Here is a 19,645-nt window from a genome sequence, read left to right as displayed (position 1 = left end):
CACACACACACACACACACACACACACACACACACACACACACACACACACAAACTAATCCATAAACTATAGTTTAAGTAGATATTTTCCCAATATTCAAGCAGATTTCCTCATAAATATACTGTATGATAAATAACATAAATTTGAACAAAGAAATAAAAACACAGGAGAAATTGAACACAACACTACAGTATTTAAAACACAACACTTGCAGATGAGCTTTATGCTGGAGAATGTTTTTGGCAAATAAAAAAATTGTGCATACTAAATCCTTGTTGACTTTTTAAAGGGTTATTTCATCCAAAAATGAAATTTCTGTCATTTATTACTCACCCTCATGTCATTCCACACCCGTAAGACCTTCGTTCATCTTCAGAACACAAATTAAGATATTTTTTGATGAAATCCGATGGCTCAGTGAGGCCTGCATCGCCAGCAAGATAATTTACACTTTCAGATGACCAGAAAGCTACTAAAGACATATTTAAAACAGTTCATGTGACTACAGTGGTTCAACCTTAATGTTATGAAGTGACGAGAATACTTTTTATGCACCAAAAAAAGAAAAATAATGACTTTATTCAACAATATCTAGTGATGGGTGATTTCAAAACACTGCTTCATGAAGCTTCGAAGCTTTACGAATCTTTTGTTTCGAATCAGTGGTTCAGAGCGTGTTTTGAAATCGCCCATCACTAGATATTGTTGAATAAAGTCATTATTTAGTTTTTTGACATACGAAAAGCATTCTCGTCACTTTATAATATTAAGGTTGAACCACTGACATGAACTGTTTTAAATATGTTACTGAGCCATCGGATTTATGAAGATGAACATAGGTCTTATGGGTGTGGAACGACATGAGGGTGAGTAATTAATGACTGAATTTTCATTTTTGGGTGAACTAACCCTTTAAATCAATCATTTGTTCATTGATCTTAAGTGAAAGTCACATGACTGCGTCTCAGTCCCTGCTCTGAATGAATTAGGCATTTGCCTTGATTGTCACAAGCTTAACGAGGTTTATGAAAGAACAATGTCATAAATGTTTCATAAAAAGTGATATCATATATCTGATTATGAAAATGATCACAACAAAAGAAGACCTATAATGAGGAGATTACATTAAAGAAAATGAGGAATTATCATAAAAGAAATGGAAGCCAGAATTATGTTCTTAAAACATCATTCATGCTTCCCAGTTCTGTAAAGTTGCTGCCAGGAACTCACGTCAATGATTATGATTTCTTGAAAAGAGGATTGTCGTTGTGCAATGCATCGTCATATAAATCATATACAATCCTGATTGAAAAATATGGATAAATGTGCATGTCAAATGAAGGAATTTTGTTCTTTACGTTCAACCATCAGAGGATCACCTTCCTTTGAGTTTAGAACAATTTGTTCTAAAGGGGTTTTTACCTTTTGTAAACATATTTAGTTTTCTAAAGCAAAAGCTTCCTCCCCTTTTCACTGCAGTCTGGCCCAGTACTGGCCCAGAGTTTGATCATTTCCTGGTACCTGGACAGGTACAGAGACACCTGGAGATATCAAACCTAAAGCAGAAAAAGCAGGAAAATTTAATGCACTATTATCTGTAAAAACAGCAATCAAATATAAATAAGTAAATAAATAAGTAATCAAATATATAAATTAGTAAACAATAATTGAGTAATTAGTAAATAATTAAATAATGATAATAATTAGCTCAAGCTTATGTCATTTCAGTTTCAATGTTACGGTTGTTGGCATGTCAACAATAGTAGGTGTTCAAACTACATTTTTTTGGTCTTTCTATTTTAAGTGGTTGTCTTGTAGTTTTTCACATCACAACATTCTTCTCACTTTGAATCAGACAGACATAAAGTAGTGCATAAAATTACATTTATTTCAATGAATGAATTACAGCATTTATTTGAATTCATTATTGAGAGAGAGAGAAAGAAATGAGAGAAGCATGTGTGAATTACCTGCATCTGTTCATTGTCTCTTTCTATTATCAAAGCTCTGAGTTTAATTACTTCAAAACCAGTGATGTTACTCTCTCGTTGCTGAGAAATATAATGTAGTGATCTGTGCTCCTGAACGTTTCTGTGTGTGCGGAGCACGATCTCCGAGTGACGTATGCTCATGTGCTTCAGTGAAACGTGAATACAGCACAAGTGACGCATGTTTTTTTGTTTGTTTGTTTGTTTTTTGACACATCGGCACATTACACTTTTTCTCGATTGCTTAAACACTATAACCAGGCTTTTGAACTAAAATTTCAAAACCATAACGCCATTTATCAAAAAGCACAATTCCCTAAACTATAAACACTATTCCCCTTTTTGACACATGAGTCAGATTTGTTGAACTGTCACTGCAAAACTCTACACACAATTCCCTTCATTTCTCATTGCCTACACCATGTTGTCAATTAGCAAGCACTAGCATTCAATATTGTTCACTCAAGTCAGCATAGCTTGAGCTCAGTTAGCACATGGTTACCCATGTGGAAACACTAAGAGTCAAAATTTATCGCACACCAATCAAAACCTTCAATAGAGAGATAAAAGAGCCAGAGTCAGTTCATTCAGTTTTGGAACAATGAATCCAGAGAGACGTGATTGAAAAGGTTGAGGACACCAGAGAGGAGGAGGAGGATGAGCAAGAGCAGTAAGGAGTGGAGGAAGAGGGGAAGGAAGAGGAAGAGGAGGAGGGGCAAGGAGTCTCAGATGAAATTCGTGTTACTAGTTGACCATGTCCATGTCCATGGTATGCCTATGAGGGAGGCTGAGCAATGAGTTCAGCCAAACTTAAGTTGCTTCACCATCGCCTCAATCATAAGAACTCTGAGGGAGGAAACAGGTGTAGGTGTACTTCTACTTTTGTAGGACATGGAGATGATGGAATGGAAGAAGCCTGACTTGACTTTTCAGTTGATGCGTGCCTGGGGTGGATCAAGAGGATTTTACCAAGATGTAAAATCCTGGCCCTATCAAGGTAATATACTGGCCCTATCAAGAGTATAGCCTGTGATGTTGATGAGCTTCTCTGGCCTGTCCCAGACCAAAGATGTGATGCTGGGGCAGAATATTTTTTGTTGTTGTTTGGTGTATTGTACTGTACAGTACATTAAGGAATAAAAAATGTGCAAATGTATACATACGTGTTCATCATGTGAAAACTTCCTGGAGGGGGAGAACCACAAGCAACACAACTTATTACTGGTTTTGTTTTTGGTTTTTGTAGTGTTGTTTTGAATTTATCTCACCAGTTTGTAAGACTATGTTGTAGTGTGTGTGTTTTTGAGAGCTTGTGTGTGATGTCTGAGGGCAAAGTTTGGTTTTTCAGCAAGAGTGAATGGTTTTGAGTGTAGAGCTTCATTTTGAACTCAAATAGGATGTTTGGGGAATTTGGTGAGACGTTATGGATTTGTGTTTACTGTTTTGAGAATATGAGGCATAGTTTCAAGAAATGTGTTTAAGCAATCGAGAAAAACTAATACAGAGCAAATGACTTGGAACAACCTGTGTGTTAACAGTACGAGTAAGAACTGTGCGTGTAAAATCTCACTTCCCTGAACTCAAGAGGCAGACCCGGGTTCGAGTCCTGCTTAGAGTGGACGGTTCGAACAAGAGGGGTTACAATGGTGCCGTGACGCATGACTCGAATGTGAGTGAGGCTTACACCGTGTCCTAACCAGATGTGACGCGACACAGCAACACACGATAAAATGTATTTTTTCCATTTTAATCTGAGTTTTTGTCCGGATCAGCCGCGACGGCGATGTGCGAATATTCTGTTTTAGAAACGGTTTTGCGGCTGAAACAGCAACACAAAGTATGGCAATGACAATATCAGGTATTGTTTATGTGCTTTATTTAATGTTAAAAGCATCTAACGTGAGTTTGAATATTATTCTGTGTTACCAGCTTCTTAGCTGTAATGAAAACAACACTGGCTAATTCACCTCAGATCTTGAAAATAAATAAATGGGCACAAGAACGTTCAAACTGTCAACTCAATGTGAACAAATGTGTACTCTACGACAAAGATTGGTTCAGTCACTCTTAGGGTGACCATATGCGCCATTCTCCCAGGACGCGTCCTGTCCAGGATTTCTAAATTGCCTAAAATGGCTTGAGCCCTTGCCTCTTTAATTGTGAAAGTGGTCATATCGATGTGCCCCCGGAACGCGATTTCTACACGGAGGTCTGTGCAAGCCACTGTTCTTATTGACATTCTTCATGCAATGCATTAAAATGTTGTCGTATTTGCAATGCTTTGACCGTTCTCTGTAGATCCAGCCTTCTTGCAAACCACGATCGGTTGATTATGTATAATGCATGCTATTGGTCAAATTATTTTTCAGTAGTTACCTTCCGCAAATATGAAAACAAAACCTAAACTGGGACATTTTATGCAACTTAGAAATCCTGGACAGGACGCGTCCTGGGAGAATGGCGCATATGGTCACCCTAGTCACTCTGTATGTACTGTTTAAATTGTGTAATATTTATGAATTTTACTAAGTACTTGCCCATTTCATTGTGTCTGCTGTGCTCTTGCCGAGAGAGCCCGCCCACACTCTCTTCTGATTGGCTGTGGTTTTTGATTGATTCTATCACTTCTCATTTTCGCTTCGCATCTAGTGTGGACAGTCAAATTGCTCATCGCCGGAATCTTATCGCGTCTGGTTAGGGCACGGTGTTAGGGGGGTGAGTGTGACAGACTTAGGCTAGTAAGAGCTGTGCATGTAAATCTCACTCCCCTGAACTCAAGAGGCGCTCTAGAGACTGCGGTCTTTAAAGGGTTAGTTCACCCAAAAATGAAAATTCTGTCATTTATTACTTACCCTCATGCCGTTCCACACCCGTAAGACCTTCGTTCATCTTCAGAACACAAATTAAGATATTTTAGTTGAAATCCGATGGCTCAGTGAGGCCTACATATCCAAATCATGATTCGGATCGCGTCAAACCCGTCAAACATTGTTTTGAAATCGGCCATCACTATATAAGTCGTTATTTATTTTATTTTTTTGGTGCACCAAAAATATTCTCATCGCTTTATAATATTAATATTAAACCACTGTACTCACATGAACTGATTTAGATGTGTTTTTAGTATCTTTATGGATCTTGAGAGAGGAAATGTCATTGCTCCCTATGAAGGCCTCACGGAGCCATCGGATTTCAACAAAAATATATTAATTTGTGTTCTGAAGATTAACGAAGGTCTTACGGGTGTGGAACGGTATGAGGGTGAGTAATTAAAGGTGCCCAAGAACGTTCTTTCACAAGATGTAATATAAGGTGTCTCCTGAATGTGTCTGTGAAGTTTCAGCTCAAAATACCCCATAGATTTTTTTAAATTAATTTTTTTAACTGCCTATTTTGGGGCATCATTAACAATGCACTGATTTACACTCGGCGCCGCCCCCTTAAATCGCGTGCTCCCTGCCACATGAGCTCTCGACTATATTACAGCGCATTTACAAAGTTCACACAGCTAATATAACCCTCAAATGGATCTTTACAAGATGTTCGTCATGCATGCTGCATGCATGCTTCGAATTATGTGAGTAAAGTATTTATTTGGATGTTAAAGTTTTATTCTGAGTGAATTTGAGGCTGTCCTCCGTGGCTAACGGCTAATGCTACACTGTTGGAGAGATTTATAAAGAATGAAGTTGTGTTTATGCATTATACAGACTGCAAGTGTTTAAAAATGAAAATAGCGACGGCTCTTGTCTCCGTGAATACAGTAAGAAACGATGGTAACTTTAACCTCATTTAACAGTACATTAGCAACATGTTAACTAAACTTTTAGAAAGACAATTTACAAATATCAGTAAAAATATCATGCTATCATGGATCATGTCAGTTATTATTGCTCCATCAGCCATTTTTCGCTGTTGTTCTTGCTTACCTAGTCTGATGATTCGGCTGTGTGCAGCTCCAGACGTTAACTGGCTGCCCTTGTCTAATGCCTTTTATAATGTTGGGAACATCATGGGCTGGCATTATGCAAATATTGGGGGCGTACACCCCGACTGTTACGTAACAGTCGGTGTTATGTTGAGATTCGCCTGTTCTTCGGAGGTCGTTTAAACAAATGAGATTTATATAAGAAGGAGGAAACAATGGGGTTTGAGACTCACTGTATGTCTTTTCCATGTACTGAACTCTTGTTATTTAACTATGCCAAGGTAAATTCAAATTTTGAATCAAGGGCACCTTTAATGACCAAATTTTCATTTTTTGGTGAACTAACCCTTTAACCTCCTTGTTAGAGTGCCCACCTCTCATGCCAGTGAACCTGGGTTTGAGTCCCACTTACAGTGAACAGGAGGGGTTATATGTGCATTAAACGGTTTTATTGCACACCTTCCAACCAATCAGACTCGAGTATTCAGACAGATCATGGTATAATAAAAAATAAAAAGTAAATAATAAGTAAAAAGTATATTTATAATAAGTAAATAAATAATACATAATAAATATAAAGGACCTTGTTAGGATCTTGAAAGTTGTGATGGAAAACACTGGCCATTAGCTCTCATATAGACAGTCACTGAAGAGCTGCTATAGACTGACCTGTGCTGGTGTTAGTTGAAGGAGGAGCTGGAAGATGAGAAGAGGAGTATGATGTCTCAAACGAGCGAGGCGCGGACGGGGACGGTGGCAGCATGCAGGAGTACGATGAGGCAGATGGAGAAGGAGCAGACTGCAAAGAAAAGTCTATAGTGAGTAAGACCAAAAAATAAAGAAATAAAGAACACCCAGACAGCTTGTATATAAAACAATTAAATCATTTAAAATAGTATTGAAATGCAATGAAGAACAGAAGTACTAACATACCACCTCTTCCTATTTTTGCAGTAAATATCATAATATATCACTATACAAATATATTTGCCAAAATGTACAACTATAATGTAATGCACTCAACTTGACCTTCCAATCCATCTCCAGTGAGATTAATTAGTCTGTTAACTGTCATTGTCCCGGTAGTAGTGGGACACTTGGCTATAGGCTACAACTTGGTTAGACATATGGCTTTGCTTTCTAGCAATTTTAGAACAAGTTATTTTTATATATTTCTGAAACCTGACACTCAAACACCAGAACCACACACCAAATCTGCAAAACCATACAGTAATTTTTGGCCTTCGACTCATTTTTCAATTACATAAAACACTTTTTTCAAAACACAACACACAATTCTCTATGTAACACACAAAACTCTATAAGGAAGTATCTTCATTTCCTTTTTCAAACACAACCAGTGTTTCTGTCCAACTACACATGGTTGATGTATTTCTTGTCTTTCGTACTGCGTAATACTGCATTCACAACCACAAATGCTTACAATAAAGAAATTAATAGTATGGTTTCAATATTACTTTCATGTTTACTGTGAATATTTCAACATCTCTCTGCCAATTACTTTCAGTCTTGTACAGAAATGTACATAGGAGCTCATGAAAGAAGAGCTTTAGGTTTTGAATAACTGTGTGTATATGATATATCCAAAAATAGATTATGGCAAAGGTGTTTGCAACAAAAGACAAATGTTTGCTTTTGAGATGTGTTTGTGATATTTTGAATGCAGTGCTTCATTTTGCAAGAGATGTGAGGCATTTTGCATTTTGTGTGTGTGATTGTTGGATTTGTATGTAAAGTTTTGAAGAAAAAAAAGAGGCACAGTTTTGAAAATGTGTGTAAGCAGTTGAAAAAAAAAAAAAAAAAAAAAAAAAAACAGGTTAACAGGTTAATCTTTTTCTTTGCTCATTATTTGACCAGACTGCTAAAAATTAATACACCATTACACAGTATTGAAAGAAAAATGTAAAATAATGATGTTTATATAAAAAATAACTCACATGCTTGATGATGCCATGTGATAATGAAGTGTACTACTGTTTGAAATGTTAAAAATTGAATAATGCATATTATATTGCTATATATATATATATATATATATATATATATATATATATATATATATATAATGCATATTATTATAGGCTGCGCATATTCAGTAGTGAGCTAGTATTCTGTTCTGAGCACAGATTTTCTAGTGACAGTTCGATTGTCACCACTAGAGGGCACTAATACATAGCAACACAGATGTACATATGTGCAGTATGTATGGCATTGCAATGATTTGCTAAAAAGAAATATGAATTTCATAAAATGAGCAGTGGAATCTCACCTGGACCCCAGTATAGACTGAGAGAGAGTTATAACTGGGCAGAGCTGTGTCACTCTGACTGATCATGGATGCTAAACACACAAATAAAGAAGATGAGAGAAAAGCATTATATTCTCAGTGCCAAGTACAGTATGCAGTACATTAAACATCAAACCCCTGAAAAAATGCAAATGAAAGTAGGAATTATGTAAATAAATTTTAGCTTTACATTTTAGCTTATTCAAAGTCATTACAATAAAAGTATAAAAAACATCAAATTCGGAGTGCAGTAGGCTGTACAGCTTACCTTTTTAAAAATAAATAAATAAATGGACTATTTTAGATCATTTTAATTAATATTAAAGCATCAGAATCATGAAACGAGTCGAATATGAGAATTAACCAAAATTGTTAAAAAATAAATAAAAAATCTTAAATTTAACAATTAAAAATGTTAAAATTCTAAAGAGAAATAAATAACAATTTAGTTAGGTGAAGTTTAGTTACAATTTAGTTAAATAATCCATTCCTTTAAATAATACAAGTATGAATTTATTTCATTTTAGTTAAAATTCATACACAGGTACAATTTCATTATTATTTTTAAACATTTAAGAATAAGCTTTTACCTCAAAATATATTTGTTTATTAGAAACAAATTCATTCATACAAAGAACACAAGAAAGGGATAAAAAACATACTCTGTCATATTCTAAGCACCATGCAAATTTTCCACTGTAAATCTCCGTTCTCACCTGCACTATTGCCATGCGGATGATGATAGACAGCTGAATTAAAGGATGTGTTCAGTGGAGCGTGTGTTTGAGAACAGGAAGTCCCGCCTCCAGACCGCCTCTGGTTTCGCAGCTTCTCCTCACGCCTCCATTTGGCTCTTCGATTGGAAAACCACACCTGACAGTCAAGGTCCAGAGAAAGAATATATGATCTCTTCCAGCATTTTCGAAGTTAACATAATAACTATGACAGTAACTTACCTGTATTCGTGCCTCTGGAAGGTCGATTTTGTTTGCAAGTCGCTCTCGTGCGAAAACATCCGGATAATGTGTTCTCTCAAACTCTGTTAGATGAAGTTTATTAGTACTTAAATCTTTCTATAAAATAAATGCCAGTTGGTTTTATTTTTTGTCATTTATCGCAATACTGATTTTTAAGCTTTTTTCGTCTATTTTCATACCTTTCTCCAAGGCCTCAATCTGCTCTGTTGTGAAGCTGGTTCTGTTGCGCTGAAGTTTCCTCTTCAACTGCAGCCTCAGTTGAGACTCTTCTACTTCATCTCTTTCTACATGTCCTCCTCTTCCTGCCATCCTCCCATCCGTGTCCACCAGGCAGTCATCTGAAACTGAATAAAAACAGTAACCGACTGAGGATGCATACACATACATGTTTAGAAACACCTAAGACACTGCTGACTTCAGAAAGCTGAAAGTGTAGCTGGAACCATTCATGAGTTCTTATGAATTATTCTTATGAATAATCATTAGTTTATAGCCACTGTTGCCTTTGGCTTGCTCCATTGGGATTTAAAAGACAGATAATATTCAGTAATTTAACGGCACTGACACTACTGGATGAGAGCAAAATTTGAACTGAACTGACCCAGCTAACAGAGAACATTCTCAGAACTTTGGCTAACGTTGTGGCAATGTTCTCTCAAAGTTATGAACAAAGGTTCTTCCATTAAGGTATAAGTAAGCAATAAGGTATGAGAGGCCCTTCAGCCGTGACTTATTCACGATACAGCACTAGACTCGAGTACCTTATTGCTTTTATAAAACGGTTACCACACAATACAAATATTAAAGCCAAAAATATGTAACAATGCAACTTTCATGAAGTAAACTCTTACTAAAAGCCTTCCTTCCACCAGAAAAAATAGTCCCTGACCATGAACAGCAACAGAAGTTACATTATTACGCCATTAGATGGCGGCAAAGACTGTCTTTATGAGTGAGTCAGTCAGTAGCGAAGACTTTTACATTGAAAAGACTGAATTGTTGTTGTGAACACGTTACAAAACGCAACTGACAAATGCTTTGACTAGTGCTGTCAGTCACAGGAAAGCCCCTTAACTGTTAAAAGGACAAGATAATACATCAGACATTTAAACAGATTTTTTTATTATGAACATAGGACTGACCTGAAGGAAAATGCTAAATCTGAATGCAGGTTATAAACTCGCTCACTCAATCTCTTTCTCACAACACTCTTCTACTTAATACAGTGAGCTTCAATGAACAATATCGAGAACAAACAGTTTACATTGCTAAGAGTGGTTGCTAAGGGTGTTGTGTAGTGATACACAGAACTGTTGGGTGAAGCGGTCATAGTCATGTTTTATCGTTAATAAAACACAGCTATTGACCAATCAGAATCAAGGACAGGAACTAACCATTTTATAAAAAGTAAGTTATAAAGTCAGACTTGTGTGATATATAGTCGGAATTGCAAGTTATAAAGTCATAATTATATGATATTAAGACAGAATTGTGTGATATTAAGTCAGAATTACGAGTTATAAAGTCGGAATTGTGTGATATAAAGTCAGAATTGGGAGTTATGTGATTGCGTATAAAGTCGGAATTGGGAGTTATAAAGTCAGAATTGCATGATATAAAGTCAGAATTGCGTACTATATAGTCGGAATTGTGAGTTATAAAGTCAAGAATTGTGTGATATAAAGTCAGAATTGTGTGAATAAAGTCAGAATTGTGTGATATAAAGTTGGAATTGGGAGTTATAAAGTCAGAATTGTGTGATATAAAGTTGGAATTGGGAGTTATAAAGTCGGAATTGCATGATATTAAGTCAGAATTGTGTAATATAAAGTCAGAATTGGGAGTTATAAAGTCGGAATTGCATGATATAAAGTCATGATATTAAGTCAGAATTGGGAGTTATAAAGTCGGAATTGCATGATATAAATCAGATGGGAGTTGTAAAGTCGGAATTGCATGATATTAAGTCAGAATTGTGTAATATAAAGTCAGAATTGGGAGTTATAAAGTCGGAATTGCATGATATAAAGTCAGAATTGGGAGTTATAAAGTCGGAATTGCATGATATAAAGTCGGAATTGCATGATATCAAGTCAGAATTGGGAGTTATAAAGTCGGAATTGCATGATATAAAGTCGGAATTGGGAGTTATAAAGTCGGAATTGCATGATATAAAGTCGGAATTGCATGATATTAAGTCAGAATTGTGTAATATAAAGTCAGAATTGGGAGTTATAAAGTCGGAATTGCATGATATAAAGTCGGAATTGCATGATATGAAGTCAGAATTGGGAGTTATAAAGTCGGAATTGCATGATATAAAGTCGGAATTGCATGATATTAAGTCAGAATTGGGAGTTATAAAGTCGGAATTGCATGATATAAAGTCGGAATTGCATGATATTAAGTCAGAATTGCGTAATATAAAGTCAGAATTGGGATATAAAGTCAGAATTGCAAGATATAAAGTCGGAATTGGGAGTTATAAAGTCAAGAATTGCGTGATATAAAGTCAGAATTGCGTGCTATTAAGTCAGAATTACATTATTATTAGGACAGAATTGGGAGTTATAAAGTCAAGAATTGCGTGATAAAAAAGCAAAGTTTAAATCTCGCAATTCTGAGGAAAAAAGTCAGAATTGTGAGATGCAAACCTGCAATTGCGAGAAAACAAGTCAGAATTGTGAGAAAAAAAGTCACAATTACCTTTTTTATTACTATTATTTAGTGGCAGAAACAAGCAAAATTTGCAACACTGACATTGTGATTTGAAACTGACTTGAGCTGAATAATGACACTATTGTCTTCTGAGCTGCTTTTAGCTGAATTGAACTTGTTTCATAATTGAAGAACTTTGCAATATTGTCCCAATTATTGACTGAACTGAATCAACATTAACTTAAATTAAGCTGAATAATGACATTGTCTTTAGAGCTACTCTACAGCTGAAACTGAATTGGTTTCACAATTGATGAATTTTGCAACATTAACACAGTTATTTTCCTGTTTATTCATGTGAAGCTGCTGTGAAACAATCTGTATAAAGCGCAATATAAATAAATGTGACTTGACTTTTACATAGAAATATTTTACTATTTTACAATAATGTTACATTATGAAACCATGACGTAATACAAATATTAATAATAACATATCATATTAGTTTTGTAAATATCGTCACGCAGATACAACTTGTTCCCTAAAGATCATTAAAAACATATATTCAGTCCAGTGTGTCCAAACATTTGACTGGTAGAAAGGTTTATTATTTTTAAACTAACATTTGTACGCACAAATGCCTTGTTAATATGTCTCATATGGCCAGACAAGGTCAAACAGGCCTCAGTCCGCTCACCGGTGCTGTGCTGCTGCGTGGGAACGTTGCTCTGCTGATGGTACCAGTCATTGGATCCACTCCAGTTTGAAGTGCTCTGGAGATTCAGCATGGTTAACCTCTCAAACATCATGCACTTGCCCACAACAGCCTCAGAATGGAAAGAGACAAGAAGAGACTGTTTTAATTGAATTTATACTCCCCAAGACACACTAAGGCCTTTGCCCCTGTTTTTTTATACAGAAGATTTAAAAGGAAAAGCAGTGACAGAGAATCAAATAATGTGAGGATGAAGCATGAGTTAACACACATTAAAGTGAATTACAGCAGCGTCGTTCTTTAAAGAATTATGTGTTTGACCTGGCGTACAGTTCAGATTTGTACATTAGAAACAAATGAATGTGAATTCAAAATAATCCATTCACTGTCTATGACTTTCAGGAAAAATGTTTCATAAGTGAAACTGAGAGTGCCAATACTCGACCTACTGCAACATCATTTGATAAAAATCACAGACGGATATAATTATAATATATTATCTAAATATTTCAATATTTGAACATTAGGAATGTTTAATGTTTGAGAAGCTGATTTTAGGGGAGGTTGTGGCTAGTTGCCATATTGGGGTAAAGTTTAGTTTCGGTGTTGAGTCCGGTGGACTTTTGGTAGAACTTCACAATTAAAGGTTTCATATGTTAACATTAGTTTGCTACATTAATTAACATGGACTAATAATGAACAATACAGCATGTCAACATTTACTAACACACTGCATGCATAATTATTATGTAAGTTGATCATATAATTTTCTGATCATATATTTTTCCAAGCACATTTTACCAATTTCAAATCACATCAATCTTAATAACTGCTATTAATTTTAATATTTTTAAATATTAATTTTCATGAAGGTTGGAAATGAAAAACGCCGTATATTCAGGTGTGCAGAATTAATAGGCAGGTTTTCTTTTACAGGTAAAATGAGCCAAAAAAAAAAAGAGATTTAACTCTTAAAAATGATTAAATGCCCATGAGAAGGATGCAGTGCTAATGCAATACTAGAAATTGCAAAGTTAAAGCATGACCAATGGACAGCAAAATGCTCATTGGGACAAAAACAAAATGCTCATTGGGACAAAAACAGGTGGAGAAGAAACAAAACATGTTAACTGCAAAAGAATTAAGAATTAAGGTGAAGAATTAAGTGTGAAACCATCAAGGAACCCTTTAGTCGCATCGCCACCATTTTCCAGAGCTGCAACCTACCTGGAGTCTCCAGAAGTGCGAGGTGTCAGGATCTCAGAGACTTAGGTTAGCTAAAGAATCCTAAAAAATGACCCCCACTTAATAAGAATCTTAATATTGCTGTCACAACTTATAACCATATATTTAATTAATTTTAATAATATTTTAATAAACCAAACTACTTGAAGTACCAAAACCTCCTTTTTACCTGCTACCTTTAATATTAAAATAATACATGATAATACCGCTGGTAAATTAGAAATGTGGATTCAATGCAGCAGTTACAAAATTATAAGGAAGTACAAAGAAGATAGTACAAATCTGACTCACCAGTTGTTACATTATACGAGCAGCGTGTCCAGGGAGCAATACAATATTAGCCCTCTTTTAGAAGTGTTATTAAAGGATTCCTTCCCACTTGCTTTGTTAACAATGACCTGTGTGTATGGAGTGACACAGAGAGAGAGAGGAATGCATCTGCAGGCACAATTGTCCTGGAAGTGAGAGAGAGAGAGAAAGAGAGAGAGAGAGAGAGAGAGAAGAGTGACACAGCGAGTCAACATCAGTGTCAAGTTTGAACTTAATGCCAGCGAGAGAGAGCAGCAAAAAAACCCACGAGAGATAATGGAGTGATGAAAAAGACAAAGAGGGGAATGGCAGCAAAGAGCACAGTTTAATATTAATTAGCCTGTACACGTTAAAAGAAAAATGGGATTTGGGAGGGAAATGTAAGGTCATTGACATGGGCCTGAATGTTTTCATTGCTCTTCATTTTGATCATTGATGTTAGTCTGTTTGTTTCAGCTTGGCTGAATCTGCAGTTTTTAGTAAGAAAATACTGATTTAATGTGAACATTTCGAAATGGTGCTGCAAATAGTTCAGTCCAATTCCACTTTACCCCTTTGAAAGATGATGCCTGTATCATCATATGTGTTACAATGGACACTTTACATTTCCAGGATTTTGAAAAGCGGAAATAATCAGTTGGGTAAACTTCTATAGCAATGAATGGGAGACAATCAACAAATATTATTTTCGTATTCCCATTTGGTCCAATAGCAAAAAAATAAATAAATAAATAAAATAAAAACAATTATAGCGTTTTTTGTTTGTTTGTTTGTTTGTTTGTTTTTTGTAATTTACTGTAATCAAGGTAGTATAACACAACGTATAATTATATAATTTATAATATAAGTGTCATTATTCATTATAATTGTATATTACATTTTTTAAAAAATGAAAATATGAAAAACTTTACTAGTTTTTTTTCCTAGATGTTGATAACTGGAAAAATTACTTGAACTTTCTCATTGAATACATTAAATAAACAATATAAACTATATATATATATGTGTGTGTGTTCTGAATTAAACAAAAAAGCACAAATATTTCTCATTTCTAATTTATATTTATTGTGATAAACACAATAAATTGTATGTTGTGGAGGAATAATGAGAGAGCAATGAGTTGGATGAGGGTATAAATAAACCAGTGTGTGTGTGTGTGTGTGTGTGTGTGTGTGTGTGTGTGTGTGTGTGTGTGTGTGTGTGTGTGTGTGTGTGTGTGTGTGTGTGTGTGACTTTAGGTTGGGGAACAGGGGAATGCCACATTACTTTATTTCCAGTTGACAAGATTTTACATCCCCTACCTCACTGTCTCTCTCATACACACAATTGTTTATTAAGCGGTTACATATTTAGACTCTTATTAGAATCATATGTTGTAAAAACATAAAATAAACAATAAATTAAAAAGAATAAAATAAAATGTGTTGTAAATGATCAAGTAAGAAGAGAGAGGCTGTGAAGGGAATAAAGACAACAAATAGGAAAGTTTTTAAAATTATTATTTTAAAGTGGAAAATTAAAGTTAGACGGTTGGGGTAAGATGACCTGCTCAGAAATAACTAACTAACTAACTAACTATGCAAATAAATAAATGTGTTGTATTATAAGTAGTAATAATAATAATAACAACAATTATTAATAACAATAATTATTATTATTGTTATTTAAGCATTTGACTGTATATGGTAATGTCATGATGTATGTACAATATAATACATGGGGTATGATCCCCCTCAGAAATACTTTACTTATAAGTAAATAAAAATAATAATTTGTTTGATAATAATAATAATAATAATAATAATAATAATTTACATAGGAGACTTGTTTACTTGTGTTAATTAATGTGCATTGTCCTCTTTTGAATATATATATATATATATATATATATATATATATATATATATATATATATATATATATATATATATATATATATATATATATATATATATATATATATATATTAATAATATATTTATTCATTTACTGTTAATTCAATATTTTATTTTATTAGTAGTGTTATTCTTATTATTAGTATTATTAATACAATAATATTAAAATTAATACTTATTTAATCATAAACTAAATATTAAATAAGTAATACAAATTGAAGTAAATAAATAATAACATATATTTATTTTTATTTTATTTTACTATTAATAATAATACTTATAAAAAATATAAATATTATTATCATTATTATTATTATTTAAGCACAAGTCTTTAAATCAATGTTTTTATCATAAGAAACATCCAGTCAAGTGTGTCCAACATTTTGGCTGTCAATGTCACGATGTACAGAAGCCTATAAAATACATATTCAATTTTATAGTTTATAGTTTATAATACAAATTAGAATTAGATTTTTGGTTTATGTCTTATGTACAGTTGTGTATTGTCTACAGTGTGACTGTGTGCATCTTGTGTATGCGTGTATTTGTGAGAACAAGTCTGTGTGATCATGTGACCATGTGTGTGTGTTTTCTTGCAGAGATTCATATAGCTTTAGGACATGCATTGACCCCCCCCCCCCCCCCCCCCCCCCCCAACCATCTCTCCATCCCTCTCTACCTCTTTTTTTTTTTTTTAGCGCTGGGGGTTAAAAGTGGGGCGGGAGGGGGCTATGAAGGGAGAAGGGGTGGTCACCATAGCAACAATGCCAAGACAAATATTCATCAAGTCCTTAAAACAAAGCCGAGTGGAGCAGCTTTATCCAATAACTCGTGTAGTTCATCCTGGGACAGTAAGCAGAGATGATCTACAACACTCAAGCTTAAGAGAATGAATAGATTTCAGCCTGTAGGGTTTCTTCTGGTCATCAAAGACAGTTTCCCATCTTTTTTGTTTATTATATGTGTTCTTGATGGTTGCTGGAACCGAGGCTTCCTTCAACACCTTCTTGGCGTGTCTATACATCCTGTTCTTTTCTGTTACGCACACTCTACTTTCTAGTTTCCTCTAGTGTTTGTTGCTCCTGGCGACACCGTGGTGCATCCTCCTCTCTCTCCCCTCCTCTCTGTCCCTGTCACCTTCAATCGTGCTGTAAAAGCAGACACAGCGCCCGAGGCCAGAGAGAGCACGAGAGGGAGGAACACAAGAGAGACAGACGCAGCAGAAGCACAACAGAAGAGGATCGGCGTCTGTCCGCTTGGATGATTAAATGAAAGTGTTAGCGCCCCCTTGTGCCGGTTCCTACATTTTCCAACAGAAAACATTCCTTTAGCAATCATTTTGTGTGTGTGAATTCAAAGTAAATGCGAATTTCACTGCACTTTTGCTGTCATTTGTTATTTATTTATTTTGTCATATATGTGCAACAGACTGGTTGTAGAGGTAAAAATTTGTTTTCCATTTTAAGACAGACCTATGTGAGCGTCAAGGTTGGTAATCAGTGGTATGCTTTTTTTTTTTTAAAGCCATCAGTCCATATTATTTCAACTATTTTTTTTTAATAAAAATTTGTGTGTAACAGTGGGATTCCTGGTGAAAAACTACATTACCCATGATTTTGCAAAGAATCTCCACCAATCAGAGAATCGAAACAAGGAATTTGCGCCAAAAGAACTCTTTAGCATTAAAGGGTTAGTTCACCCAAAAATGAAAATTCTGTCATTAATTTCTCACCCTCATGTCGTTCCACGACCTTTGTTCATCTTCAGAACACAAATTAAGATATTTTTGATAAAATCCAAGAGGTATATTCTCGTCCATAGACAGCAATATAATTAACACTTTCAAGGTCCAGAAAGATACTAAAGTGACGAGAATACTTTTTGTGTGCAAAAACAAAACAAAAATAATGACTTTTATTCAACAATATCTTCTCTTCTGTGTCATTCTCATACGCTCCTGCGTCAGCATCACACACATGCGTCGTGCTGCTCACATGATCAGCTTTGGCCAAGACTGAGCTGGCGTTCGGACGCAAACATGGAAACCTTCACTGTGCTTACTGCGTCACCTGACAGGGAAGAGAAGAGATTCGTTGTATAAGGTCTTTTTTGTTTTGTTTTTGCGCACAAAAGGTATTCTCGTCGCTTCATAACATTAATGTTGAACCACTGCAGTCACATCGACTGTTTTAACGATGTCTTTAGTACCTTTCTGGACCTTGAAAGTGTTGATTATATTGCTGTCTATGGACGAGTCATATACCTCTCGGATTTCATCAAAAATATCTTAATTTGTGTTCCGAAGATGAACGAATGTGGAACGACATGATAGTGAGTAATTAATGACAGAATTTTCATTTTTGGGTGAACTAACCCTTTAAAAATCTGCCCACTCCCATGAAGCACTGCAAATGATTAGCTGCTTCTGAAAGCGTCAAATAACTTGTTGCATAAACTGCTGAAACTGATTTTGAACAGACTTCTGAGGCAGAATTTATGATCAAGTAAGAGCTTTGATAACTAAGCAAATATTTAATTACTACAATATTAATTTATTACTAGAGCCCCCATTATTGAAAATGAAAAGAAAAAAAAAAGGTCAAAAACATAGGCTGTTTACACACAAACTGAACACCAACCACACTTTCAGATGCCATATTTATTCTTTAGCTCATTGTAAGCTCAAACGTAGCCTATCTGTTGAACACAAAAGAAGATATTTTGAAGAATATGGGTAACCAAACAGTTGATGGCCCCATGACTTCCATAGTATTTTCCATAATGGGGTCCATCAACTGTTTGGTTACCCATATTCTTCAAAATATTCAACAGATACATTTGCGTTGTGAGAATGTACAGGGAGACTTCAGATATAAAAGTTGTTTTCTCATTAAAATCAGATGATTTCCTATTAATTCAATAGAACGTGAGGGAATACCAATATGGCGGTGCGGCGGCTTTACTTTTTATGACGTCATGAGCAATCCAGATCTCTGTATAGATCACTGATTGCATTCTTATTTATACTTGTTTAGTGCATACATAGCCATGTCATAAAGAGAGATAATGTACAGTCAACTGGTTATTAATGCAGCCCTTCAGTGCTTCTATGGTCCTGATCACCCTGTGAGGCTTTATTTTGATTAAAAAAGAAACAGTAATATCATAAATTATTCTTACTTTTTTGTTTAGGCTACATACTTTGTTTAGATTTTAATAATAATCATTTATAATTGCATTTTTAGCTGCGAAGTACTGACTGATTTTAACACTTTAACATGTGCCCACCACAAAATGACAAAGCCATGACCGCCAAATAACTTCCTTGGCATTATGTGTGGAAGATCTTTAAACCTGTTATACCTGTTTCTCAGTCATGTGCAATTGTGCGTGTGAGACGGGACTAATTGCTAAAACTCGTTTACAATGTCCCTTCAAACCACACAGCAGTATTAGATGACATGACAAAGTCTAAAACTGAAGTAATCTAGTAGCTTTTATGGAAAACGATTAAATCAACGATTTAAAGCCACTACAAGGCAGAACTGTTAGACCTTGAAGCTTTACTAATACTATGATGTTAAGAGCACACATTGTTTAAGTACTATTTTGAAACTTGTAG

The 19,645-nt window shown here is 35.0% G+C and overlaps 1 protein-coding gene across 1 annotated transcript; it reads right to left on the bottom strand.

Moving 5' to 3' along the window:
• Window positions 1-907: 907 nt before the first annotated feature.
• On the bottom strand, window positions 908-14,244 carry LOC125256052 (paired box protein Pax-6-like). The gene is made up of 8 exons (XM_048171702.1): window positions 14,111-14,244; window positions 12,557-12,686; window positions 9,381-9,545; window positions 9,181-9,263; window positions 8,941-9,097; window positions 8,207-8,277; window positions 6,586-6,715; window positions 908-1,556 (listed from the first exon to the last, which is right to left on the bottom strand). The coding sequence occupies exons 2-8, from the start codon at window positions 12,666-12,668 to the stop codon at window positions 1,471-1,473; spliced, it is 804 nt and encodes a 267-aa protein (XP_048027659.1). The 5' UTR covers window positions 12,669-12,686; window positions 14,111-14,244; the 3' UTR covers window positions 908-1,470.
• Window positions 14,245-19,645: the final 5,401 nt, after the last annotated feature.

The sequence above is a fragment of the Megalobrama amblycephala genome, linkage group LG20 (assembly GCF_018812025.1).
Source record: "Megalobrama amblycephala isolate DHTTF-2021 linkage group LG20, ASM1881202v1, whole genome shotgun sequence".
In the NCBI taxonomy this organism is placed as follows: domain Eukaryota; kingdom Metazoa; phylum Chordata; class Actinopteri; order Cypriniformes; family Xenocyprididae; genus Megalobrama; species Megalobrama amblycephala.
This window is presented reverse-complemented; position numbering and strand designations above follow the sequence as displayed.